The sequence below is a fragment of the Clytia hemisphaerica genome, unplaced genomic scaffold (genome assembly GCF_902728285.1).
Source record: "Clytia hemisphaerica strain Z4C2 unplaced genomic scaffold, Clytia hemisphaerica genome assembly, whole genome shotgun sequence".
NCBI classification, from domain to species: Eukaryota; Metazoa; Cnidaria; class Hydrozoa; order Leptothecata; family Clytiidae; genus Clytia; species Clytia hemisphaerica.
The window spans coordinates 188,671-216,145 of record NW_027103621.1 but is presented as its reverse complement, the minus strand read 5'-3'; the positions used below and the strand labels follow the sequence as shown (position 1 = coordinate 216,145).

Here is a 27,475-nt window from a genome sequence, read left to right as displayed (position 1 = left end):
AATCACTCGCGTGAAAACGATAATTATAGCGCAATAGACGATATCGGCTTTCCGAACTCTCCCCGAATGATTACCCATGATGCACTGCGCAAAAAAATTCACGGACACTTACTGATTTTTTTTGCGCAATGCATCATGGGTAATCATTCGGGGAGAATTCGGAAAGCCGATATCGTCTATTATTAAAAAAAAGCAGGTTTTCCTCATTTTCCAATCTTTTTGAGTTTCTTCTTTATGACAATATCCCACTCCTGTTTGTCTTTTCAACGAGCATAAAATCGCTACTTAATTCAAATTCTATCAAAAGTTATTTAGCTAATTTTAAATAGACTCTAGTACCCTCGTACCGCGAAAATTAGTTCCCTTAAGGTACCAGAAAAGATGAAAATGTTTAAATTTATCCAAAGACTTTGTTTCAGTATTTAAAAAAAATCACGTGACAAGCGAGAGATGAGGAGTGTTGTGGCAAATTATATTTACAAGGGGTTCGACGGCGTGATCTCTCCAATCCCAAAGATGTTCTCTACCAAACTAAAAATACTGTCCTGCGTATCTTAATTAAAAAACACGAAGCATTTTGTAATACCAGTTCTATTACAAAAAATAAACAAAGTGCTTTGATTCCAGATAGTTGTTAAAGTTTCTGGTTACACTCTATGTGTATAGTCTTTTTTTATAAAGCTATTGATTTTATTGATGGTTGGTTTGCGGCGAAAGATTTTGTTTAAGAAATCCAAAAGTAATGAATCCAGGTAACTAAAACCTGTCGAAGGCGTTGGTCGGCGAACGCTGCCAACGTTTACAATGATGGAAATTCCTCATTGTTCGTCAAAGCGTAACCGGTCGCGTCCTTTGCGTTTCCTTCGCCGTCTCTACGTCCACCACGTCGACCACCACGACCACGTCCACGTCGAGAAGCATCATAATGACGGTTTTCACCACTTCCGTAACGGATGTTCACGTTTAAGTTTTCCTTGACGCGACCAGATGACTTGTAGGTTTCTTGGACGTTCTGAGAGGAGAGAAACAAGTTCATTGATGTTTTGTAAAATCATTCGCCTTTTTATGAAGCTCAATCCCAATTTTAAACACTTTAAGCCAAAGAAACTCTTACCCGTCCTTTAAACCTCGATACCTTTTCCTCATCAAAAGGAAAAAAATCAGCAAAAAAGCTTACCTTTTTTGGGAAGAAGAATGAGCTTGACGATTCATTGTCTTTTTCAGTTGGTTTCTTCAATGGTTTAAGTCCTTTCTTGTCTGATTCAACTTTACGCAAATTGAATGCAGGTTGTTTCCTTAATTCTTGTTGTTTTCTGTATTCTTCAAATGTCATTTCTTGTGGCCCTTCATCAACTGGCTCTACTTCAGGCGTTTCTCTAGAATTAAGAAGATAAACAAATCAATAACAATAAGCTACAATCAAGGTCATGATATTTGAGAAAAAAGGGAAATCCACCGGGAAGTTTTTGAACCACAACCGATTTGTAAGTGCTCTAAAGTAGGTTGGAAGGGTTGAGTTTTAACATGAGACTTAAGACTTAAGGATCTGAGGATCCAAAAGTTCAAAAATAGTCCAATGAGACTCAGAATATAGCCTGGAAGTCTGCCAACCCCTCCCAAATTGAAATATTCAATTAAATTAAAGAAATAGCCCAAAATCAACTTTCTCGCCAGAACTTTAAATTCTGAAAAACGTTAAAATAACCAAAATTCCCAATATACGACCTTTACTTCTGAAAGCTATCATAATAAAAAAAAAACATAAAAAAACTCAAACTGAAATATAAAATTTTCCAGAAAAAGCAACTTCAGCCACTTTTTACTAACAGAACCTTAAGGCTTGGGGACACAAGAAGTTTTTTTGCGTTGGTGCATTGGAACATGCTCTATCCCACCAACCTGAAACGTTTTCTCGTGTCACCACCCCATTTTTCTTTCTACCAATAAAAGTGATACATCCATTGTCCCAGGGAGAAAATCAGTGTCTTTTGGGTATTTCCCTCACTTTTTGTCCCATGAAACAAAAAAAGAAACCATGGGACACGCACTTTCTTTCTTGTGTTGGTGGGATGGAGCATGTTGCATTGCACCAACGCGAAAAAAACTTCTTGTGTTGCCAAGCTTTTACTCTCTGTCTCTCTATCTTTATGCCAAAAATCAGAAAACTAATTAAGTCAAAAAACCCTATTTTACGAGGCCTGGAATCTTAGAGTTAGAAAACTTTGAGTTAGCGATTTTCGAGCTAGCTAAATTATGACGTCATAAAAGTGCAAATTATGACGTCACTCGACTCTAACCCGATTTTTTATTTTCAAAAAATATTTCTTGAGTTAAAATAACTCGAATTTTATTTTTCGAAAAAACTTTTTCGAGTTAGCTAACTCGAATTTCTTTTTCACGAAACCTAAGTTTTCGAGTTAGCTATCTTGGATTTGTTTTTAAAGTTAACTTGAAATTTTTTTTTGTATGGTAGTAGGTAAATCCAAAAAGTTCGAATTGTTTTATTCAAAATTCGAATGTTTTTATTCACAATTGAATGTTTTTATTCAAAATTCGAGTGATAGTTTGAAAAATCGAATTCTTAGCTCTACGGTCGAAGTTCCAAAATACAAATTGAACAAAAGGAAAGAAAGGAAAGAAAACAAAAACACACTTCAATCTCTTCAAAGGAATTGAAGCTAAGTACCTGAAAAAGATAAACACAAAGGACAAGCAGTATCGAAAAATGAAATGCCAAAGCTGGAGAACAGTTATTGGTTAGTTTTAACATCTTACAAAGGAACAACAACACACCCTTTTGAATTTGGAGAATCATGAAGAAGTAATGTTAGAAATATTCAATATAACTCTCAAAAGTATTATATATACATAATAGTCAAACGTGCGCAACGCACTGGGCTCAACTTCAGTGGCTTCAAATCATTCATAGGCCCCCAGATATTCACCCATAGAACAAGTGTGCAAAATTTCAGTCAAATCGAATAATTTTTGAAGTCTCCAGGCTGCCCCAAAGTTTTAGCCTCGTTATGGCGAAAAACTCGTCCCAAGGCCCCAAAAATCAAAATTTTTGAAAAATGAAAAAAAAAAACCCCGATAATCACCCAAGAAACAAGTGTGCCAAATTTCAGTCTAATCGAACAATTTTTGAAGTCTCCAACGTCCAGGCTGCCCCAAAGTTTTGGGACATACACACACACAGACAGACAGACACACAGACACACATTCTCAGATTCTAACTCAACTGAAGTTGAGAACTAACATACCTTGAAATAATCTGCAACATATCTGTAGAACTGACAAAACAATTATCTGGAGCCAAAAGCAAAGAACACCCAGTGTGGTAAAAAATCATACGCTCATGCAAGTCAAAATTCAAGCATCAAAATGTAGTTTTATGAAGCAAAATTTTGTTGGTGCACACAGAAGATACATCAGGGCACTTAAATTCAATATATCTAATTTTTTATTTTTTACAATCTCCACTCCACATTAAACAAGAAAGGAAGAAGAAAAACAAGCAAACTTCCTTCTGCCTACTCTTTTTCGATTTTTTTGGATTTTTCTACTACCATACAAAAAATCCAAGATAGCTAACTCGAAAACTTGTGAACGAAAAATAAATTCCGAGTTAGCTAACTCGAAAAAAGGTTTTGTGAAAAAGAAATTGGAGTTAGCTAACTTGAAAAGGTTTTTTCGAAAAATAAAATCCGAGTTAATCCTAACTCGAAACTCCTTTATTGAAAATGAAAAATCGAGTTAGAGTCGAGTGACGTCATAATTTGCACTTTTATGACGTCATAATTTAGCTAACTCAAAAATTCCTAACTCAAGAATTGCTAACTCGAAGTTTTCTAACTCCAAGATTCAGGGCCTCTATTTTTATGCATTTCATTTAGGACCTCCAAGCCCTGGCCTCCAAGGTAGGTCCATAATCAAAATCTGATGTGATGATTTTGGGGGAATTCATAATTCAACCATAAGACTTTAAATATCTTATAACATTACCACTATTATAAATCAGTCAGTATTCCGTTACCCTAACAAAATTGAAGGCATGCCAGGAATTTCCACTGGGAATTAGAAATATTGGAGTGCTTCAGTACCTTCGAAAACACATTTCATTTAGGAGAAAAAACGATGCATATGCCAATGAAAATAAAACATTCTTACTCAGTTTCTTGAGTTTGTTCGACATTTTCAGCAGGAGTTTCTTCAGTTTCTTTGGGTGCTCCAAATCCACCATTTTCTTCACTGAAATAAGAAATCAGTTATTTCAATAAGACGCGTGAGCGATCGCTCTTGGTGGGCGAAAAGTTTCTCACGTCAATTAGGTTTCTATCATAATAAAGTTATCTTTGTCTAAGGGTGATCTCGCAGCTGATAAGCTCAATTGAAAATGGGAATGATAGACTTCTTAAAAACGGTTTAATTAACAAAGGTTTGAATAGAAAAATTAAACACTTTAGCATCCTGTAATGTTTGAGTAGACAGACATGTTTGAGTTAAAGGGTGGTCGAAATAGAGAAATTCCACTGTATACTTTTTGTAATCAAAACGCACACTATGATATAGATAAGGCAAGAATCCATATGATTACATCAAAAATATTTCTGGGGAGAGTTTTTTTAAATCGCACACGCAAAATTTGATTGACGCAAGCGATTTGGTAAAAAATTTGTCAAATCATTTACGAGATCAATTCATCGATCAAGTTTGATTTTATTTGTGGAAAGGCCTGGAAATTGATTTTAATAGCAAATGGGATAATAGACATCATCTACCAAGAGGAGGTACAGAAAAAGTACCATTTATAATTAAATGATAGAGGCAGCCTGCCATACATACCTTGCAGCATTGATTTCATCTTGAGGAGATCCCCAGTTGTATGATCCAGAGCCATCACGTTTGTCAGCTGGTTTGACAGAGCTGTAAGAAAATTAAATTCAGACAAGGATGCCAGTGTTTAAATCTAAAAATAGCATTTAGTTAGCAGTGGTATTGTATGCTAAAAAAATTTCAATCCTTGATTTCTTGGATACTAGAATAGAAAAGATGGCCATGGTTCACTACCCCCAATCTAGGTTCTACCCCCTTTCAAAATTTGATGGAACCCCAGAATCTGGATCTTTTCCACTTTCAAGACATTATTTACCAGTAGCAATGTACACATGCTATTAAAATGAGTGACTTTTATTCAATTCAGGTCAGTCATGAAGACTATACTTTACAGTCAGTAAGAGCAACCACTAGAAATACAATATAAATACCTTTTGTCACTACCACTTCTACGGTCGTACTCCCTGTTTCCACCACGCCCCCGTCCACGACCCCCTCTGCCACCTCGTCCACTCCCTCTGAAGCCACTTCTACCTCCACGTCGTTCCTCACCATCATTTCCTCCAAATCCAGAGCCAAATCCACCCTCATTGGTTTCAGCAACTTGTGTTTGATAAGATCCAAAGCCTCCTTGATTGTTGTTGTCAAATCCAAATCCACCTTGATTGTTGTTATTGTTTGGGCTGAAATTGTTGTTACGGAATCCTCCACGTCCACGACCACCACGCTCACCGCGTTCTCCTCCACGACCACCTCTTCCTCCACGTCCTCTACCACGTCCGCGTTCATTTCTTGGTCGATCATTTCTTTTGTCTATTAAAAAGATGATATTTATTCAAAGGCACCAATTCTAAAGATAACAAGCTAGATGCTGAATGGACCTACCTGATGATGAAAGTTAGATAGCAATGCGAGGAGAAAAAAATCAGTCAGAAAATATATCGTTTAGCGAAAATGCATAACGCAATAAATTCATCATTGATTGTTGATGGGGGGAGAGGGAAGGGTTGTAGGGAAAAATTAATAGAAAGTTCTGGTCGCAAAAATCAGTTTTAGTGAATTTATTTACGGCATCCGAAAGATAATAGCCTTTGCTATCGTTCTGTAAATTAACAATTTGAAATTCCTGTTCTCGCGTGCAATAAAAATGGTAGACATTTTCAAACTAATCACACGTCGTTCTAACTCTCTTGTATATTCAAAAAAAAAAAAAAAAAGTGAGTGGTTGGGTAACGCATGAAAAAAGTGTGAGGGAATTGGAGAGGATCGCGATCGGTACGAGTGTGTGGATTTGGTATTGGTAAGCGCAAGGAGCCTGCGGGGCCTCTAAACGCAAGGGTGAAAAATAAGAGACAGGCGGACCCCAGGGGCGGCTCCGGGGTGAGGGGGGGGGGGGCCAGGGGGAGCGGGAGGGAGAAGCAAGAGAGGAAGCGGGCGGAAAATTTAAAGGACGGTTTGGGGGCTGTTAGTGCTCTAAAATTGAAAGCAAGGGGGTATGAATGATGGAGTTTTTAGCAGTAGAGAGACAAGGAGGAATGGGGGAAAAGATGAGAAAAGAATTTAAAAAAATTTTTCATAAGGTAATTTTACGGCAGATAAAGTAAATTGTACGAAAGGGGAGGTTTTTTTTTTAAGAGTTATTCTAGATGGATTTTAACGAAAAAAAAAAAAAAAAAAATATATGGAAAGGAGAACGGAAGAGTGACGATAAGGAAAATATTAAGAAGGATATTAACGGAAAAGGGATTATAAATAAAAGGAAAGGAAAACTTTGTACGTACAAGGTGTTTTTTTTGTACGGATGGTTTTATCAGAGTGTTTTTTATTTAGAATTAATGTAGGAACGTTTCTGGGTTGCCATGGCCTTTTCCCACGAGAGCTTGAAAAATAATTACTAGCTAATAAAAGTGGTAAAACCTGCTCAAAAAAGATCAAATTTCAAAAATTTTCTGTCTTCCCTGGTTTATCTGAGGTGTAGTAATAAATAAGTATTTCGGTTCACGCTAGAAAAATGACAATGATCATGCTGATGGGGCATTTTACTTAATGTTTTGTGTGCGAACATAGAAACAAGGAAACAGATAATGAAAATCTGCAAAGACGGCATTTCCGGCATTTTCAACGGAAAAATTTTTTTCAAAATCGAACTCGGCCATGTTTGAGCATTGCAAATAGCATCTTTCTACAAAAAATCAGAAAAAGCTAACGATGAAATTCGAGAAATGTAAAAAAACGGTTTCCGGCAATTTCTGCATTTTCGGTCGGGAAAAATATTTTTCCAAATCAGGCTCCGTCACATTTTAGGTATTTCATTTGCATCAGTGTGCAAAATTTCTGAAAAAAAAAAACTATAAAGGACATCAAGAAATCACGGACATACCGTTTTCGGCAAATAGTGTTCCGGCGATTTTTAGAATTTTCCGGCTTCAAAACATCACTTTATTGACAATTAACCAGCTGGGTGGCATGCTCTCAATAATGTTTTTGTTGAAAAAAACAAAACCATAAAGAAAAGTCGATGAAATCTGCAAAACGGCGCTTTCCGGGAATTTCGGCATTTTCAGCGGAATAGAATTTTTCTCAAAATCTGACTAGGCCATGTTTTAGAATTGTTAATACGCTCTTGTGCAAAAAAATCAGAAAAACTAAATGATGAAATCTCGAGAAAATGCCCTAAAAAACCGGTTTTGGATTTTCGGCCCGGAAAGTACTTAATGAAATCGGCTCGCATATTTAGGTTTGCCATTTGCATCAGTGTGCAAATTCATGAAAAAATTAAAGTACACTCGAGAAATCAAGAATACCGGTTTTCCGCGAAAATAGGTGCCGTTCGGGATTTTTAGAAAGTTCCGGCTTCAAAAACCTTTTATTGACAATTAAACCATGCTTGATGGTGGGCATTGCTACAAACAATTTTTGTGTGAAAAAACAACGAAATATAAGGAAAAATCCATGAAAATCTGCAAAAAACGGCGACTTTCGGATATTCGGCTTTCAGCCGGAATAAATTTTTCTCAAAAAACGAACTAATCCAGTTTTAGGCAGGATCATACGCATTTTGACAAAAAAATCAGAAAACTAATGATGAATCTCGAGAAAATGCCAAAAAACCGGTTTTTCCGGCATATTTCCGGCATTTTCGGCCGGAAATGAATTTTTTTCGAAAATCGGGCTGTCCGTCACATTTGGCATACCATTTTCATCTTTGTGCCAAAAATTAGGAAAAACTAATGAGCCAATCCCGAGAAAAGCTAGTAACGAACGGACGAACGGACGAACAGAGGTTAATTTATAGGACCTACAGCCCACCGGGGTAGGTCCAATAACTCTGTCCAGGGATCTCCTTGAAAATTCAAGACTGGTGGGTGGTGGTGGTTGATTACTTTTCTATGTGTCACCCAAATGATATAATTTTTCACCAAGTAAAATTAAAACCCTATTTTTGGTACTAAAAGGGTGGTGTCAAAGCCTCCGCCGTGGAAAAACATCAGGGGTGGTGTTAAAGCCCGGTACAGTGTACTAAAATGGTGATATTAAAAATCTGGTTGTGGAAAAACGTCAGTAAAGTGTACTAAAAGGGTGGTGTCAAAGCCTTGGCCGTGGAAAAACGTCAGTAAAGTGTACTAAAAGGGTGGTGCCAAAGCCTCGGCCGTGTAAGAAAGTGAGTACAGTGTACTAAAAGGGTGGTGTTAAAGCCCGGTACAGTGTACTAAAATGGTGATATTAAAAATCCGGTCGTGGAAAAACGTCAGTAAAGTGTACTAAAAGGGTGGTGTCAAAGCCCTGACAGTGGAAGAAAATAAGTACAGTGTACTAAAAAGGGCAGTGGTCTAATTTTTTGTAAAAAAATCTCAAAATCAAGTTAGTGCCCTATGGTCCAGTACACTGACTTGGTACCCCCTGATTCAATCATGAAAATTTTCAGGGCGATAATAGTATCATAAATAGAAAGAACATCAAAATTTGAGAGGATTCTGTTTGACACAACTTAAGAAAAGCTCAAAAACCCAACTTTCCCTAAGGGAACACAAGCAAGGATCCTCAAACATGCCTGCCCAAATTTCTCTGGGTGGATAGAATAAATAGATTTTAAAAAATGCCGAAAAAAAGGCAATTTGCATTTTTGGTATAAATTCAGTGTTTTTTAGTAATTTCAGTGTAATCAAATAAATGTATTTTAGATAAATCATTGGTGTGGATGGTTATCTTCATACTTTTATGATGTTGTAAATAAGATTGACTATCGTGCTTCAGATCGACATCAAACTTTTTTCTCCTGTATTTGCGGTAGGGACTGGGTTGCTTGCTTAAAGGGACATAAAAGTAGTGACAAAATTTGTAAACAAACTGTATACAGCGGGATACAAAATTCATTTGACAATAGGTATCCATATGGATTCTTTGGCCGAAATGTGTATACAAATTTGCTATCCATATGGATCTTATGGCCTAAAGTGGTTTACAAAATTTAAAGATTCTTTGAAATAAATAAAACTTTAAAATGCAAAATAACATGTTCCTCTTGGTTCTCTTATGTGATGCAGAGGCTACTCCTGACACACTGTAGCCTTATCTAATTTGAAATAGTAATTTTCAATTGCTGTCTTAAAAATTGTGACTCACCTTGTAGTACGCGACAGCAACATAAACCACTTCGATATATTATTTTTATGGCAAAAATTATGTCATTGTTTTTAGCATGGTTAAGACATGTGCTAGATTACTCTTGAACAGACGCATATGAATGAAGTCTCTTAATTTTTTAGTATGATGTTGAAATAATAAAAAAAATTTCTATCCATTTGGGCCACAATATCCATATGGATACCATTTCTCCAATACCATTTGGGCCACAAGATCCATACAGATACCCCAATATTCAAATATTAATTATGCAATACCCAAGGAGAATACATTACTGAAATAAATTTGAGCCAATAGGCTATATTATATTTCCAATACAACAAGTGATACTTTTATGGACCTACCTGGTTATCAAACTAATCAAAGAACATTGAAACAATGAAACACATAAGACATAACTGGTCAAAATACAAAAAAATAAAGAAAAATGAAAGCATATCTATTGGGAGAAACTATCAACACAATTGAAAAATACTTATAAAAAAGAAATAAAAAAAACTATTAAACGCTTTTCTTTATAAAAACAATCCACTACAAAAAATGCACAGCTTAATAAATAAGGTTACAGAAAACAAAACCATCGCCACTCGGTGAATTTTCTCCTTTTTAGAAAAATAATAATATAAAAATAATAATTAGCTAAGAGCACGATCTCGTATGAATAGTGATTCTTATAGATAAAGATTCGGTTCAGCCAAAAAAATAATTGTTTTTAAAAACTCAATCCCTCCACGGACATCTTTAAAAAAAAAACTAATAAAATAATAAGAATAAATATGCTAAAACATTGACCTATGCTTATTAAGTGATTCTTATATAAACATGGGTTTTTTGAGCCAAAAAATTTTTTTTGCAAAAATCTGCTGACCTCTTTTACCTATGATGGTACCCTACTTTCATGCAAAAAATCAGAAAAAATTAATGATCCAATTGTCCACAAAGTCCAAAAAACCCGTTTTTTAGCCGTTTTTTGGCCCAAATTTACCCCCCAATTTTTTTTTTCGAAAATCGGGCTCCGTCACATTTTGGCCAACACCATTTTGCACCTTTGTACCAAAAATCAAAAGATTCCTATGATTCAATCCTGAGAAAAGTTGGTTAATTTATAGGACCTCCACCCCACCGGGGTAGGTCCAAAAAACCGCATGTCAATAGCAAAGTTATTCGTCGAGATATTCTTCAAAGTTAGTACAATTTCACGTGTGCAAAGTGGGGTTAAATGAATGAGCTGTAGTTAGAGCTATAAAAAAGTTATTTAAAAACTTATGTATTGGCATAATTGAGGATGCCTTGAGAGTAAAGAAAAAAGTAGAGGAACTCAGCCCATTAATAAAAGTTAATGATACATGCTTTGAGCAATGTTTACAATTTAATACTTTTATGTCCCTTTAAGAAATAACAGGGAAAAATCTTCACTTTGAAATTTTTGTCTCATGCAAATGCAACTATTGTCTTCATTTTAGTTTTCGACACCCTGTTTATTTGCAACGAATCGCAGGCGCCAAAAAACTGCATCCAGGTATCTATTTTCTTTCCGAAGATATTCATGTTTTTTGACGTCAAGGTGAAAATGCGATTTAGTGCTGACCACGGCACCGTAAAATTCTCGACACACATTGAAACAAATGGCTGTCGCTATTGAGCTGGTTAATCTTTTCGATCGCGTTTTTTTTTAGTAAACCCAGGGTAAGATTAGGCAACAATCTATCACAAAGTGCTTTATTTGAAAATCTACAGGCCGTCTGGAATTTTGAAAAATAAGAAGAAATTGAGATTTTTTAACAAGATTGGGGATTTTTTCATTTAAGCACCATACACCATCTGAAATTGTTTTTGGCTATCATTTCCAGCTCATTAGCGATAAGCTTAAGTTTAGCAGTCATCGGGCTGATTTTCAAATCGCACCAGCAAAACTCCCCACACCCCGCCACACGGAAGACTAGATTTCATCCACCATTTTTGGCGCGATTTTGGTGCTTCCGAAAATTATTTCTTGCTGGCGTGGTGTAAGGAGGCGCTTCTTTGAAAAGGTGATTTTTTGTGTTTTGAAAATGGAATAACTTTGGGAATACTTAACCAATTCTAGTAAATGACCCCTCATTTTAATCACAAACGTAAGGACTTTCAAATAAAATTGGTTTGGTTTCCAAAAATTGAGGGGAAAATGTTGGCCTGTCCACCCTATCACAGGACCTCTTCGCACAAGAAAGCAGAGCTTGAAATTGAAGGATACGAGCTTTTTCGTAAGGATAGAAATCGCATCAAATCCAATATGGAAGACATAGCGGAGGTGTCGCATTTTATCTTCGAAGCGACGTATCTCCAATGTTTGAGCCAATACTTGAATTTTCAAATGGTGTCAATGAAGCTCTACTACTTCATTTAAAAAACCTTAACCTTATTCTTGGTGTCATTTATAGATAGCCAACAAATATTCTGCACAAATCAGCGGCTCCGGAATTCTTGGACCTTAACTCAGCAATGCAGGACATCATCGAATCAATCGAAGGAAATACCCCCGATATTTACAACTTCTAGATGTTTTAAACAATTTTACTTCAATTTTAAACTTGAACCAGATGATCCATGTCTACTCATTCTAATGGCAATATATTAGACTTCTTACTGACTAATAACTCTGATTCAATCTTCAACTACCTATGCACACCAACTGCTCTCTCAGATCACTTCATAATTGATGTTACAAGCCATCTGAACTTTCTATGACTGAAAACAACTATAGTAATAACAATAATAAAAATTTAATCAGTGCTTTTGATAGTTTTAACTTCTATTATGATCAAATTAATTGGGCTATCATCAATGAAAATTTCAAAGACACTGACTGGCACAAAATTTTGAACCCACTTGATTCAGACCCTGACGCCCAATATGATGCTTTTATCAAACAATGCATATTCATTATATCTTCAAATAATGTACCTCCAAAAATATTTTCATCCAAGAAGAAACGCAAGCCAAGAGACAGGCGGATTTTAATGCGAAAAAGAAAGAAACTGAGAAAAAGATTTCAAAATCTTAAAACTACAGAAAAACTTGTTGAAATTGAAGTGCTACTTCAAAAATCCTTTGCTCAAGAGAGGAAACAGAAAGAAGCTGAAGCAACTTCTAAAATCAAATCCAATCCAAAATTCTTTTACTCGTACGCTAATCGCTTCTCGAAATCTAAACCAAAAGTTGGACCCTTAATCGATCCAGACACTAACAAATTGACTAATGATCCCCTTTTGATGGCCAATATCCTACAAAACCAATACAAGTCTGTATTCACCCAACCTCTTCAAAACTACAACCTTCCTCCGCTTGAGTCCCAAATACCAACACTTGAAGATATCAATCTGACTATCGAGGAATTTGTCAAAGAAATCGGTACACTGTCACCAACTTCAGCACCTGGACCTGATGGTTTTCCAGCTATTCTTCTGCTAAAAACTAAAGATAACATTGCTCTACCACTTTCAATCATCTGGAGAAACATACTTAACAAAGGAATCACTCCAAAACTTTTGAAAACTGGTCATATATCCCCAGTTTACAAGAAAGGGAATCAGGGACTTGCTGAAAACTATAGACCTGTTGCCCTCACATCCCATATTTCAAAGGTCTTTGAAAAGATTGTACGAGCCAAGATACAGAATCATCTAGAAGAAAACAATCTGTATAACAATAATCAACATGGCTTTAGGAAAGGCCGCTCATGTCTTAGTCAATTGCTTCAACACACCGAAAGACGGATCCATTACCTAGAGAATGGAAACAACATTGACGTTATCTATTTAGACTTCAGTAAAGCTTTTGATAGAGTAGACCATACCATTTTGTTACACAAGCTTCAGAAAAATGGCATAAACGGTAAACTCCTTGAATGGATCAGATCCTTTTTGACTCATCGAACACAGAGAGTTTCAGTAAACTCAACCTTGTCCTCAGAAACAGATGTTATTTCAGGTGTGCCGCAAGGATCTGTGCTGGGACCGCTATTGTTCCTGATCATGATTCAAGATATCGATAACAACATCCTTCATTCTATTTTGGCATCGTTTGCTGACGACACTCGTTTGATGAAAGAAATATCCAAACTGGAGGATGTTTATCATCTACAAAATGATCTAGACAGTCTATAAGTGGACAGAAGACAACAACATGCAGCTGAATGGTCTTAAATTTGAGCACCTTGCCTACGGGAAAAACAACGCTCTGAAGCAAAGTTCTCGCTATTTTACTGACACAGCAACGTTGATCGAAAATAAAGACGAAGTTAAAGACCTTGGAGTCACCCTAGACACTCAGTTGACTTATGAGAAACATATCCAAGAACAAATCAAAAAAGTGAAAAATATAAGTGCATGGATATACCGCACATTCAAATCAAGGGAAATTGAAACCATGTTAACTTTATGGAAAGCACTAGCCATCCCTCATTTGGACTACTGCTCTCAACTCTGGTCTCCCTGGAAGGGTGGTCTTGTCCAGCAACTGGAAGAAGTCCAGAAATCATTTTTACATGGAATTCCATTCCTCAGACATCTCAATTATTGGGAAAAACTCAAATCATTAAAACTGTATAGCCTTGAAAGACGGAGAGAGCGGTATCAAATAATTTATACCTGGAACGTCATTGAAGGCAACGTCCCGAATTTTGATTATGACGAAAGTAAAGGAGGCATTTCCTGCCACATAAATCAGAGGTTGGGGAGCATTTGCAATCTAAAAGCTGTCAATATCAAACACAAAAATATCTGGAGGGGAAGTCTTTCCCAAGAAGGCCCTCGATTATTCAACACCCTTCCCAGACCAATAAGATATTTGACAAACTGCCCCAAAGAAGTATTAAAAAAACACTTAGACACCTTCCTCACAACTGTTCCTGACGAACCTCTGCTTGCCCACTATTTTAACCTTAGGCAAGCTGACTCCAACAGTCTCAAGGAAATGTCGAAGCATCAGACTCAACAAGTTGGATGAGCTGTTCAAGCAAAAGCCAAAAAGAAGTACAAAGAGGTACAAAGGTAGGACCCTGCCGACGCACCAGATTTAACGAACACCGGACACGCAAAAGTTTGGTGTAAAATGAGAATCTTTCTACCACCGGACAATTTTTACCACCGGACAATTTCTACACCGGACTTAAGGAAGTCGGATGTCCGGTGTCGGAGAAGGATATTTTTTCCCACCGGACAATCAAAACATTGGACATGACCAGTCCGGTGCGTCCGGTGTTTCTTAATTTTTTGTTTCATAAATGTCTGGCGTCCAAAATTCCCCCTGTATGCAACACCAGTCTGACACCGGACTTTGCGTCCGGTGTAGCAAAACGGACAAATACACTGGACATATAGCGCTTTGTTTACCTCCCAAAAAGTGTTGCGTAGCAACAACAAGAGGAGGTGGAATTTCCGATAAGGTGTATTGAGGGATTTCCCTGACTGACCTTACAATTCAAAGCAATACAACAACAAAACAAAATAGAAGCATTCAAAAACATTGGAAACAGTAATACTCACTTTCTGAGTTTTCATTTTCAGTAGTAGTTTCGGTTTTCACAGTTTTTTTCTCGGTAGTTTTGGCTGGTTTGACATCTTTCTTTCCTTTGACTTTTGGCTCCTTTTCCTTTTTTGGTTTTTCTTGAGCAGCTAGAATAAGTTCATAGGGATCTTCGATGTCACTATCACAAGTTCCAAATTTGTTGTCGACTCCAATGGAGTAACAGTTATCCAAATCGCCTGAAGGCATAGTTCCTGGATTCGATTACTCTGGATTTTCTTTCGAGGGTATAAACTTGAAGCTCCGCTGGGCTGCGTCTTCTCCAAATGTTTGAAATGGAAGCCTCATGCTTTGCAGGGCATGTATTACGGGTGCTTTATCAACTTCGAGCATGTTTTTCAAGACCAAATCTCAAGGGAGATTTTTAAAAGCCTCGGCTCGAAGTTTGTAGAAAAACATTGAATATTTCCTAGCCGATTCAGATCCCTATCAGGTTCCGGTGCCGAGTCGATTCTGGTTACGAATCCCGTAAAATTGACCTGCATTATAAACAAAGTTTTGCGCTTCTGTTTAGCATGAAAACAAACCAGTGTTCAAATCGTTTGGTTGCATTCAGCTCACGCCTTCCGAGATATTGATTTCTCTATTGGAAACGCTAAATAAACGACCTCTTTATTTCTAAAGATAAAAAAAAACTGAACATCGGCAGCTATTGGCGACGAAAAAAAATTAGCTTCACTTAAACTTTCCATACTTCAGAGACTTTTTCTTATAAGAACTTTTATTGTATATAGTAAGAAAGCGGTGACTTCTGCTACAAAATGTAGGAAAATCATCATGCACACATAATACTTCTCAAAAAATTCCAAAAATAAGAACATCTTTCGATGCTTTCCAGTGAAATAATCAAATGTTTGAGGTTCGTATAAAAAATTTACTTCTACTAAATTCTTAATTAATCAGATGGTCTGAGATTTTAAGGGTACCTGTTCTTATACATGAGAAAAAGTATGATTCCCCAAGTAGTTTTTGTCCCGGGGGGGGGGGGCAGTCAGGCAAATTGACCGACGGGTATGTGCGGCGGTTAAGGGTATGTTTTTCAAAATATCAGAAATGCACTGTAAGGGTGGACTTTTGATAAATGCACTGTAAGGGTGGAAATTTCAACAAATCTGGGAAAAATTGCCAATTTTTGCTCGAAAATGTTGATTTTTTTTGCTCTAAAAGAGTTTAAAATTTGAAAAAATGCACTGTAAGGGTATGAATTTCACCGATTTTTTTCTGCACTGTAAGGGTGCGATTCTAAAAGCAAATTTTTTCGCCGCACATACCGTCAGTTGGTAAACCCACTGCCCCCCCCCGGGCAATGACCATTTTACTTTTTTATTGGAACAATAAGGCGATCAGTGTCCAGCCCAGGATGAGTAAATAGCCTCAAAGGGACAGAGCCTCGCAAAAAAAACTTGACTAAAGCATTAATAAATTTCTTGTAAGAATATTAAGATATATTTTTCAACAGAATTTAACTTTTTATGTTCCAATCCAAGCCTTTAAATATTCTTATTCTCAGATTCTTAGCATTTGAATGCTAAAGGAGAATTCCTTGGCAGTCATAACATAGAATGGAAATATTCCAAAAAAAATGGTTTCAAATCATATACATGCCTATATATAGCCTAAACCCCAACTTCATATATACACGTTTATTCTATAAGAACATAAGGCTTCGATGGCAAAAATGTTAAGAACATTTCAAGGCTTCGCGGACTCGAAAACACCTGATTTTTTAGGAAAATGGGTAAAAATGCTTGAAACTCAAAAAATTAAGAACATCCGAAGGCTTCAAAATCTTGGATGTTCTTATAAAAAAACCTGTATAGTGCAAAGCAGCTCCATTGAAATTATAAGTATACAATAAGAAGACAAAGATATTTATTTTTAGAGGGCTAATCATTATTTAGCCATTTGTTTTTCCATCTAAAAAAAATTCAACCTTTCAATGCAGACAAAGTATTATATACTATATAAAGAAATTTAAACTTTAGTCTCACAAATCAAGGACATATTCATAATAATGTGGTTAATGTTAATATATAAAAAAAGAAAAGATAAAACTTAAAAATACTTTTCCTACTTAGAAAAAGATTGGGTATAACCATGGTATGACTTAACTCGAAAAGATCTTTTGGCTTTTAGGCAATGTGAATATTGAGGCTGGGAAAATTTCTTATGATAAAAAACAACCACTGGACAAGTTTAAAGGTTTTGTTTTTAAATAAGAGTGATGTCGTTTGCTTACTCATCAATTTTAATTCATAAGCAAGATTGCTCAGGAAGAGGAAAAGAAAAACATTTTTTTGCTTATATCAGCATAATATAACAATGGGACACTGTCCTGATATGAAATATGTGTCTGATATGAAACGGGAACACTTATGTAAAAACAAAACCTTTAAAGCATTCGAAAAGAAGCAAAAATCTGCAAATGTACAATTGACATAGTGCCTAAAAATTCTTTATTCAAGAAGTTAGCTATATGAATCAAAAAAATATCAAGGAGATCATTTATTGGTTTCTCACATATAAACAAAATAAAAATAAACAACAGAGGACAGAAAACCGAAAAACTGAAAAAAAACCTAAAATAATTTTTTTTGATGAAATTATAGAAAAACAACGGATGATTATATCAATGTACACGTAATAATAATGATGCTAATAATTAATTAATAATAAATTTTTAAGTGTTGTTTTCGCTAATATCTAGACAGAAACCATATGCCCTTTTTCACTAGTGGTTGACTTTCTACTAGGAGGAAATACTAGAAGATACAAAATACACTTAGTTAAGTTCATTTGTTTCTACACGCTTCTTTTTTTATAAGAATACACTTTATAAGAATGTCCATGATGAAAATGGCCAAAAAATTAAGAATAATGCTAAGAATATGACCATCACCACCAGAATTTTGCTACTTCAATTATAAATTGCCAATTACCCCCAAGTAATGCTCACTCCTTTCACAAAAATGTCATTTTATTCTTGAGACGTATGTACTAAATGTTAAATCTAGTCTGAATTAGGATCCTAACCTGAGAATGCTGTAAGAATATTCTAGGATGATTTTCCCAAAAAAGTTAAGAATATCCATGATGAAATGGATTTACACCATTCTTATAAAAAAAAAGCGTGTATCTGTTTAACCTTCATTTTAATTATCTTTACGTATGCTGGTAGCTGCTGGTAAAGCTTTGAGAGAATCCGCAAGATTATATTGCATCCATGGTTGAGCGTCAGTCAGAGGGCAGGACTTTGTACAAGAAAGCACCTTAATTCCCAGCCGGCACACAACGTCAAATGCGTTAAAACAACGTTATATGTCAGCTGGGTTGGATATCTTAATTACATGATGGCAATTAAATTAAGTGGTTCTAATCTAATTTTGAATCCTTTTAGCAGAAGAAAGACAATTTGAAATGGTAATGATGTTAAAAATGGAGTTTAATTAAAGCTACCACGAACAACGACTACAGCTAGCTTCCAAGTTTAAATTAAGAGATCTAGGAACGAGGAAACGGTCTCTACATCAGGTTTATATCCCTTTTAATACATACATTTCAACAAGTATTCTTCATGCTGACAATCAGTGTTCGATATTCATGATAGTGGCAAATTTTATACAACTTTTGTATAGTTTATAGTTTATAATTTGCCCCACTACTGTCTAAAACCGGGGTATTTCCGTAGAAAACATTACGTCATGAATATCATGAATTTTCGGAGTCTACATCAACTGCACATGGTAACTTTCAACATATTGCTTCAAAGAAAACAAAATTACTGCCATCAAAACATATCCAAAAACAATGTCATAGGAAGAATAGATAGTCGACTGTAAATAGTCTTGATAGCAAGTAGAGTAGTCCAGCTGTATGTAGATGATAGGTGTTAAAACAATGTCTTTATGCGTCTGACGAACTTTCGACAGATTGTTTGATGGCAAGTGCGATTTCGAGTTCTTCTTTTTGAGCTAGTTCTTTCATTCGGCGTATTCTATCTTCTTCTTCTTTTTCGCTTTCTTTCTTGGCCCATTCCAATTGCGAGTCTTCTGATAAATTCTGGTAAAGAAAAGACGTTTTTGGATCATTGTCATTATTACAGGGTTCCCACTAGTTATAACCAATTATTTTCCCTGACTTTGTACTGAAAAAGTGGTATTTCTCCCTAACAAAAACGCTAAAAAGAGTGATTTTTCCCTGACTGGACCAGTGGAAACCCTGTATTATCATCATCCATTGAAGTCGAGAGATGAATTCGAGTGTGTTTGGCCGCATATGGCAGAATTTAAAGTACAATAGCCTGATAGCGCTTGAGAAAGTTAACTACTTTGATTTTTTGAGGAATCGGTTTGATTCTTCACAAGAGGGGAGACCTCAGAGGAAGAACAGCGAACAAGTAATGACTTGTCAAAATGTGGTTTTGCTGAACCTAATACACCTAAATAACACCGTCAAAGCACTACAGCAACGAGACTCCGCCTCCAACAAGGGAAAACTTCCCAAACTGTCCAATTTACTACGCAAGGTTTAGCCATGGATTTATTATAGAGACTCTGGATAAACATCGAATGAAACGGTGGAGGGCCAAGTATTGTCTTTCTTTTGTGTCAGAAAACAATCGATATACAGGCTTTGTCCGCAAAGGACAACTGTCATGGCGGATTGAATGAATCTGATTTTGAAAAATGATTAATACTCTTATTTCTAAAAAGTTCACTAACTTTTTCTATGCGTACTTTTGCTGGCTAGAAGTTTGAAACTAAATGCTAGAATACCAAGCGAATACATTTATGAAATCTGGTGTGAGAAAAACATCATCAGACGAGTAAATTCAAACAAAATGCTTATAGTGACACGAAATTTTGAATTGGGAATATCTTTCCAATATTTCTCCGAGAATATAGCTCCACTGTGGTATGAAAATCGTTTAGTGGTACGTGATGGCACAGTGGATTTTTTTAGATTGAAGCTTAGAAATTTCTGGTGTCAATATTCAATTTCTTATACGTAGCATGATTTTGCATCTTCCTCGGATTTTAAAACGTCATAACGACGTATAATTAGTAATTAACTAGATGAGTTTGACTCTCTGTACAATGCTTGTACATGAGAAATTGGCAAAAATCAGCGCGTTTTTCCAGTGTCTACTATAATAATTCCTTGGTTGAGCCTTGGTTGAGCGATAACATGAACGTAATTTTTCAAGTCATGTTTCGGACTTAGAGCTTAAGCCGCCTATTGGCTCATGTTTAAAAAACAACAAAACAACTTTAGACATCTGTACGGAAAGATTAGCATCCCAAGCACAAAAAAACAGCCCTTTTCACCGTTCAATGTATATACCTAGGAAGGTAAATGCTGAAATATATGGAGAATACACCAATGCCCAAGACAGGGCCGTCAAAGGGGATGAGTTAGAGCTTTTATAAAATACTTCGCTTATTGGTCATTTAAAGTAATAGAGATGTCGCGTTCTTTCGATAAAGAACAAAATTGTTTAATCACAGGTTACCAGTTAAATCACATGTTAACGACCAATTCATTTAAGGTTTTGCAAAAACTCCAGCTTGTCCCTGTCAAAGATTGTCGTAACTTACCGTTGCAGGTTTCGAACTATTTTTTGTTTCTTTCGTTGATGAAGTTTCCGCAGAGAAAGCAAACCAAGCATCATTTGAGTCCGAAGTTGTTGTCCCTCCGGCGGTAGATGCGAAAGGGTCGTTACTGCTTGCTGCGAAGGGGTCACTACCAGATGTAGCCGAGCCAAAGGGGTCACCAGATTTTGTAGAGGCTGATGCAAAGGGGTCCCCACTTGTTGTCGATGAAAATGGATCCGATTTGCTGGATGCGAAAAGATCAGTTGTCGTTCCAGCAGATGCGAATGGATCGCTGGATGCGTTTTGGGATGATGTGGTTGCTGTTGAAGCGAAGGGGTCATTAGTTGTTGTGGATGAAGCGAAAGGGTCATCAGATGACGTACTTGTTTTTATTGGTGCTGCGGATGCGAAAGGATCGTCCGATTTTATTCCACTAGATGCGAATGGGTCCTTTGCAGCGAAGGGATCGCTAGCGAAAGGATCTGGGGAGGTTTTGACTGTGGAATCGTCACCGGTCGGGGAGGTGGGTCCGAATACGTTACTGGTGCTTCCGAATGGATCGCTGCTGTCCGACTAAAACAATGAAAAAAGCAAAAAACAAGTGATACTTTGATGGACCTACCTGGATTATGCATTTAACACGTTTATAAGTTAGGTCACGTTTTTTTAGCTGAAATATACCCCAAAATTTTTTTCTCCAAAAATCGGGCTCCGTCACATTTGAGGGTTTATAATTATGAATCTTTATGCAAAAAATCGTAGAAAATGAAAGAGCCAATCAATCTAATACCTAAGTAATTGATAATGTGCTTATAAAAAAATATCGAATTTGGCCAGTTTTTCTATAAAAAAACGCCAACCAACCCAAATTTCCTGTCTAAACACATATATTCTTCAAAAGTAAGCCCTCTTGAGCAGATAAAAACATCTATCTCATAAAAAATTGAGTAATTTGACTAAGAACATTGATGAATGCTTATTAATAGTGATTCTTATAGATAAACATGCGTTTTTTGAGCCAACAAAATTTTTTGCAAAAATCTGCTTGAGCCATCTTATACCTTGATGGTACCCTACTTTCGTGCAAAAAATCAGAAAAAATTAATGATCAAATTTTTCACAAAGTCCAAAAACCTGTTTTTTAGCCGTTTTTTGGCCCAAATTTGCCCAAAAACATTTTTTTCGAAAATCAGGTTCTGTCACATTCAAGGGTTTATAGTTATGCATCTTTGTGTAAAAAATCATAAAGAATGAAAGAGCCAATCTCGAGAAAAGCCAATACCTAAGTAATTGATAATGTGCTTATAAAAAATATCGAATTTGGCCAGTTTTTCTATAAAAAAAACGCCAAGCAACCCACATTTCCTGTCTAAACACACATATTCTTCAAAAGTAAGCCCTCTTGAGCAGAAAAAAACATCTATCTCATAAAAAAATTGAGTAATTTGACTAAGAACATTGATGTATGCTTATTAATAGTGATTCTTATAGATAAACATGCGTTTTTTGAGCCAACAAAATTTTTTTGCAAAAATCTGCTTGAGCCATTTTATACCTATGATGGTACCCTACTTTCGTGCAAAAAATCAGAAAAAATTAATGATCAAATTTTTCACAAAGTCCAAAAAACCTGTTTTTTAGCCGTTTTTTGGCCCAAATTTGCCCAAAAACATTTTTTTCGAAAATCGGGTTCTTTCACATTCAAGGGTTTATAGTTATGCATCTTTGTGTAAAAAATCATAAAGAATGAAAGAGCCAATCTCGAGAAAAGCCAATACCTAAGTAATTGATAATGTGCTTATAAAAAAATATCGAATTTGGCCAGTTTTTCAATAAAAAAACGCCAAGCAACCCACATTTCCTGTCTAAACACACATATTCTTCAAAAGTAAGCCCTCTTGAGCGAAAAAAAAAATCATCTATCTCATAAAAAATTGAGTAATTTGACTAAGAACATTGATGTATGCTTATTAATAGTGATTCTTATAGATAAAACATGCGTTTTTTGAGCCAACAAAATTTTTTTGCAAAAATCTGCTTAAGCCATCTTATACCTATGATGGTACCCTACTTTCGTGCAAAAAATTAGAAAAAATTAATGATCCAATTTTTCACAAAGTCCAAAAAACCCGTTTTTTAGCCGTTTTTTGGCCCAAATTTGCCCCCAAAATTTTTTTTTCGAAAATCGGACTCCGTCACATTTTGGGCATTGCCATTTTGCATCATTGTGCAAAAAATCAGAAAAAACTAATGAGCCAATCTCGAGAAAAGCTGGTAACTAACGGACGGACGGACAAAGGTTAATTTATAGGACCTCCACCGGGGTAGGTCCAAAAATACTTAACAATTACGTAAGAACTCAACACAAGTTGTCTATTAAAAAGGAAATTCTCTTTTGCACCCGCCAAGGGCACCTTACTGTAACACATTTTTTTCGAATTTCCTGACTCGATTTTCAAATCAAAACGATTGTTTTAGTTATTTTCCTACGGATGATAACATTTTAAATGAAACAGGTTAAACTTTTGGGGTCTCGCGATAATGTTATAATGCAATAATGTCCAAACTTCTCTTTCAAAATATCGAATAAGTTCCGTGTTATAACATTTCCGGGAATATTACCCCTGGACGGGCGCAGCATAACCGGGTTAAATATCGTGCCCTGGGAGCCAGATCAAAGTTTTTCGTCAGAGGAGAAAAATGAATTTTACACAGCAAAGTAGCAGATATTCTTGTGCATTTGGTAAATTATGCAGAATTTTGAGACGGAAAAGGCCTCTTTATATACTTCACTGAGTACCTTGGATCCTAGTGATTGGGTTGACGGAAAATCTATTTTGGTAGTACTAGATGTTGAAAATGCCCCACCACCAAACGGATCTAACGCGCCAAAAGGATCAGCACCTCCGCCAGCGCCGGTGGATGCAGGCGTGTCGCTTCCTTTGTCTGTAAATAGAAAAATTTAAATTTAAAAAAGTCTTATAGCTTCTAAGTAACAAAAGGGGAAAACTGAAAACTGAAGATGGAATGAATTTCAACTCAATCATGCATAGGCTGTTCAACTCTTTGAGCAAGGTGCTGAAGTCCTTCTTGAAAAAAAGATACCGATCGAAGTATATAAGTCCGACGGAGTCTACCCTGATCTGTTGCTCGGGATGAGAGCAATTTGAGGTATGTATGTATGCAACAGGTACCTGAACTTGAAGATTTGAAAGGGTCCGCTGTGAAAGGATCATTGTCTCCACTAACGTTATTTGAAGTCTGAAAAGAAAACAGAAATCATTAATGAAAAAAAGATCTATGTACTGGGAAAAACGATTTTTTTTTATTTCTCAGGGGGGGGGGGGGTCGGTAGTAAGATGTCAGACATATATGAGTAGTAAAAGGATTTTTACGAATTTTTACATACCACCACCCAGACTCTTGGAAGAGGTATTTTACTACCCTGGTAGTAAAAGTTTTTGGGACAATTTGTCATAAACACCACCTATTTTTTGGTTGCTTTTCGGACTGATTTTACAAGTTTTTTCAAGTTATAAAAATTTTCAGATTTTTTCAAAAAAGTCATCCAAAAAATTAAAAGAATAAAAAAAATAGCTAAAATTTGCTAATTTTACCAGTTTTAACTACCCAGGTAGTAAAATTTTTTCAACATTTAACACATAGATACCACCCATTTTAGTATTTAACTACCCTGGGGAGTAAAATTTTTTCTCGATTTTTCGTCACACCACCACCGTAGTAAACGTCATTATGTCTGAGATTTTACTACCGACTCCCCCCTGAATTTCATCAGTTCATTCAAGATTCATTCATTCATTCATTCAACAGTTGGTTTTGCAATAGCCAACTCATGGGATATTGCATATTTTTGGAAGGATAAAAGTCAAAGTTCGTTGATTATAGAAGATGTTATCTTCCTCATCGCATCGTCCATAAAAGTTTATTCAGCGAGCGCAGGAAAAATATGGTACAGGGGGTTCACGAGCCGTTTAGGGCTGTAGAAAAAACGTGGCAGGAGTGATGAATATTACATAGACAACAGCTACCGCGAAAACAAATAGCTACTCCCGCGAAAACAAATAGCTACTCATGTCCAGAGCAAGGGGGGCTGCAAGTAATTATCGGCGAAATATCATTACCTAGTAACAACATAAAAGTAAAATGAAGCTAAACCATTCAAAAGAAAAGGGAAATCAGGCGTACCTGGAAAGGATCACCAGCGAAAGGATCTTCGGCAAATGAAACTGATTTGAAAGGATCTGATTTGAACGGGTCGTCTGAATTGAATGGATCTATGGGAAAAACATGTGAGAAATTCGTTGGTTAAAGTAAGGTTAAGAAGAGGAAAGATTGGTTTGGATGGACCCTGAAAGTAAGTAAGTAATGTAAGTAAAGGTCTGCGCTAAAATAATTTTCCTGCAATTCCAGTTGACAAGAAAAAGTCATTTGAGAGAGGTATTTGGTCTTAGAAGGGGGTTGGCAGACCCAATGAACAAAGCTACTACTGTAGAATCTTTAAATAAGGGGTATTTGAAAAAGAGATAGAGATTAATCACAAACCTGTTTCAGTATTAGTGCTGAAGGGATCAGATTTGCTTTTGAACGGATCATTCTCATCGTCATCAACTTTGGAGCCAACACTGAACCCGCTGATACTTGACACTGGACTACTGCCCGCCTACGAGGTTAATAAAGAAATCCAATTGAAGGCAAGTACTGTATGTATAGAGATGTGTCACCAAAAGAATTGGTTTGGTTTTCAAAATTCCCCCTAGAGGTCGGAAAGTTCAAAAACTCCCAATTAGGTGCAAAAAAATGCATACAAATCAATTCTTACCTTGCCCCTACCCAAAAACGTTTGGAAAAAACTCAATTTGAATATTTCTAAAAGAGTGCCGCCGCTAGGTCTTTTTGCTATTATGTAAGCTTCTGGACCCAGGGATTTTTCTAAGCACTTTGAGCTGGAGTCGTATTTGTAAACTTAGACAAGAAGCCCGTTGGGTATGAAGGCCCAGCGAAGAGTAAACGTGTTGAAAACCAGCGTGCAAAACAGCAAATGTATGACCCTGTTGACATGGATCAAAGTGAACACAGGGAAAATCTTTTCAAAATCACCGCGGTACTTCTCATTGGTTAGACGCATGAAATTTTATTGAATGGTCTCCTAACCAACCGGGTCTACAGGCGCAGGTTCACCCGGTTGAATACTCTCGGGTACCTAATAGCTGGGGGGTTGGAATAACGGGGGGGGGGGGGAGGTTGAAAAATCTCAAAACTTAATAAGCGGGGGGGGGGTCGGAATAAAAATGTCCTAGGTGGAAAATTTCCATAAATTATGCGCCCATAGAAAAATATAAAAAAAACCCCCGCAAATATATAGTGAGTGGGCGCTTTTTAACCAACTAGGTGTACTCACATATGTAGGGAGAAATATCCCTGCAGGCATGTTAGTTGGATCAGACCGTAAACCACAAGAATAATCTTTAAAAAACTAGACGGTTAAATAGTTTACGGTCTGCATATCCAGGCTAATAAAATTCATGTGGTTAATGTGAGTTAACAGTTAATGTGACACATCCAGAAATGACCATTTTTTACTGTTCATGCGTTGCAACCATGAAAAATGTTTCAATCTAGTTCAAATTTACCCATGAGCTGCAATTTAGTGTCCATTAACAGATTCCAGAATCAGTTTACTTGAAATAATTATGTGTTGAGTTTGAAAATCATACCGTGAAGTCGGGTAACTTGCATTAGTGGAGGCAAACATGCATAGCCCTCAAATGAATGACCAATAAAAGCAGCAAAATTTCAAAACAAATGAACTACGCAGCTCACCTCGCAGCTCTATTCTACCATTTTTGTTTTGATTTAACTTTGTATTTTAATGACCAGACAGGTCCTTCATTTGCCTCCACTGATGCAAGTTACCCGACTTCACGGTACCACGTCCCACCAGACTGTTGTTTTGTTTTGTTAACAGCGACAGATCCAGAAGTGACTGTTTTCTTGTGTAGCATCAAGAAAAAAGTTCCAATCTTATTCAATTTTACACATCAGCTGCATTTCAGTTTATTTATTTCTATATCAGAAGCCATTATTTCCTAAAAATAGAGTCTTTTTGAAAACAAGAAACTAAAAATGAAAGTGATTTAAGGTAGAATTTTCACTCATAAAACTTTATGAAAACTTGAGCAAAGACTATGGCAGAATGTTGAATTAGGTTTATAAAGAAAAATCGTTACAAAATTTCTTTGGTTTGAAAGTCTCTTGACCACTAAAGTAAAGAAAATGTTCAAGAAAGTATGGATCAACACATAAAAAATATATCTTTTATAGCCAGTATCCGACTTTAGCAAGCTTTCCCCTCTCCATACGGTAAAATTAAAAAGTGTGTTACTGGTTTTAAGCGCCGTTTCTACCAAAACGGACGGACAGACGGAAGGACGGAAAGTTGCAAATGAAAGGCCCTATCGCTAGCGCTGGGCCAATTAAGTTTCTAATATAACCGAAGGGGGATTTTCTCAGCAAAGCTGTATATTGATGAAGCTGGGGGTTTGGTTGGTGTTCAGAGGGCGAAGCTCCCAAAAATATTTTGAATATGTAGATAATATTAGAGATTTTTGTTTGTAAACAACAAACAAGTTTAATTTTGCTAGAAAATATCTTTTATATTTTGGATTGAGTTTCCAAAACTCAATCTTAAATTCAGTATTTTGGCCAGTAAACGGACATAAAAAAGTGCTTAGAAAAACCCCTGGGGCCGTACTTTCTACATTCTTATCGCTGGGATCAGTTATAGAATAACCAACGCTTGCGATATGAATAATACT

At 36.3% G+C, this 27,475-nt stretch overlaps 2 protein-coding genes across 2 annotated transcripts in view; both read right to left on the bottom strand.

Annotated features, from left to right (window-relative positions):
* Positions 1-390: 390 nt before the first annotated feature.
* LOC136802314 (uncharacterized) lies at positions 391-15,665 on the bottom strand. Its single transcript, XM_067059032.1, has 6 exons — positions 15,006-15,665; positions 5,268-5,649; positions 4,846-4,926; positions 4,171-4,251; positions 1,178-1,376; positions 391-1,012 (listed from the first exon to the last, which is right to left on the bottom strand). The coding sequence occupies exons 1-6, from the start codon at positions 15,232-15,234 to the stop codon at positions 800-802; spliced, it is 1,185 nt and encodes a 394-aa protein (XP_066915133.1). The 5' UTR covers positions 15,235-15,665; the 3' UTR covers positions 391-799.
* A 3,195-nt stretch (positions 15,666-18,860) lies between these two features.
* LOC136802313 (epidermal growth factor receptor substrate 15-like 1) overlaps positions 18,861-27,475 on the bottom strand; it is a 28,247-nt gene continuing 19,632 nt past the window's right edge. Inside the window, exons 19-24 of the mRNA XM_067059031.1 lie at positions 25,203-25,320; positions 24,846-24,934; positions 23,834-23,900; positions 23,440-23,585; positions 20,643-21,212; positions 18,861-19,104 (exon numbers count right to left, since the gene is read on the bottom strand). Coding sequence (XP_066915132.1) covers positions 18,949-19,104; positions 20,643-21,212; positions 23,440-23,585; positions 23,834-23,900; positions 24,846-24,934; positions 25,203-25,320 — 1,146 coding nt within the window. The 3' untranslated portion in view covers positions 18,861-18,948. The remainder of the gene's footprint in view (positions 19,105-20,642; positions 21,213-23,439; positions 23,586-23,833; positions 23,901-24,845; positions 24,935-25,202; positions 25,321-27,475) is intronic.

Excerpts from the sequence above, each read along its gene's own strand:
- LOC136802314 (XM_067059032.1), bottom strand. The coding sequence starts at position 15,234 with ATGCCTTCAGGCGATTTGGATAACTGTTACTCCATTGGAGTCGACAAC. Across the intron at positions 4,927-5,267 it reads AGAAGTGGTAGTGACAAAAG|CTCTGTCAAACCAGCTGACA; the intron begins GTATTTATATTG and ends ATTTTCTTACAG. Across the intron at positions 1,377-4,170 it reads GAACAAACTCAAGAAACTGA|AGAAACGCCTGAAGTAGAGC; the intron begins GTAAGAATGTTT and ends TCTTAATTCTAG.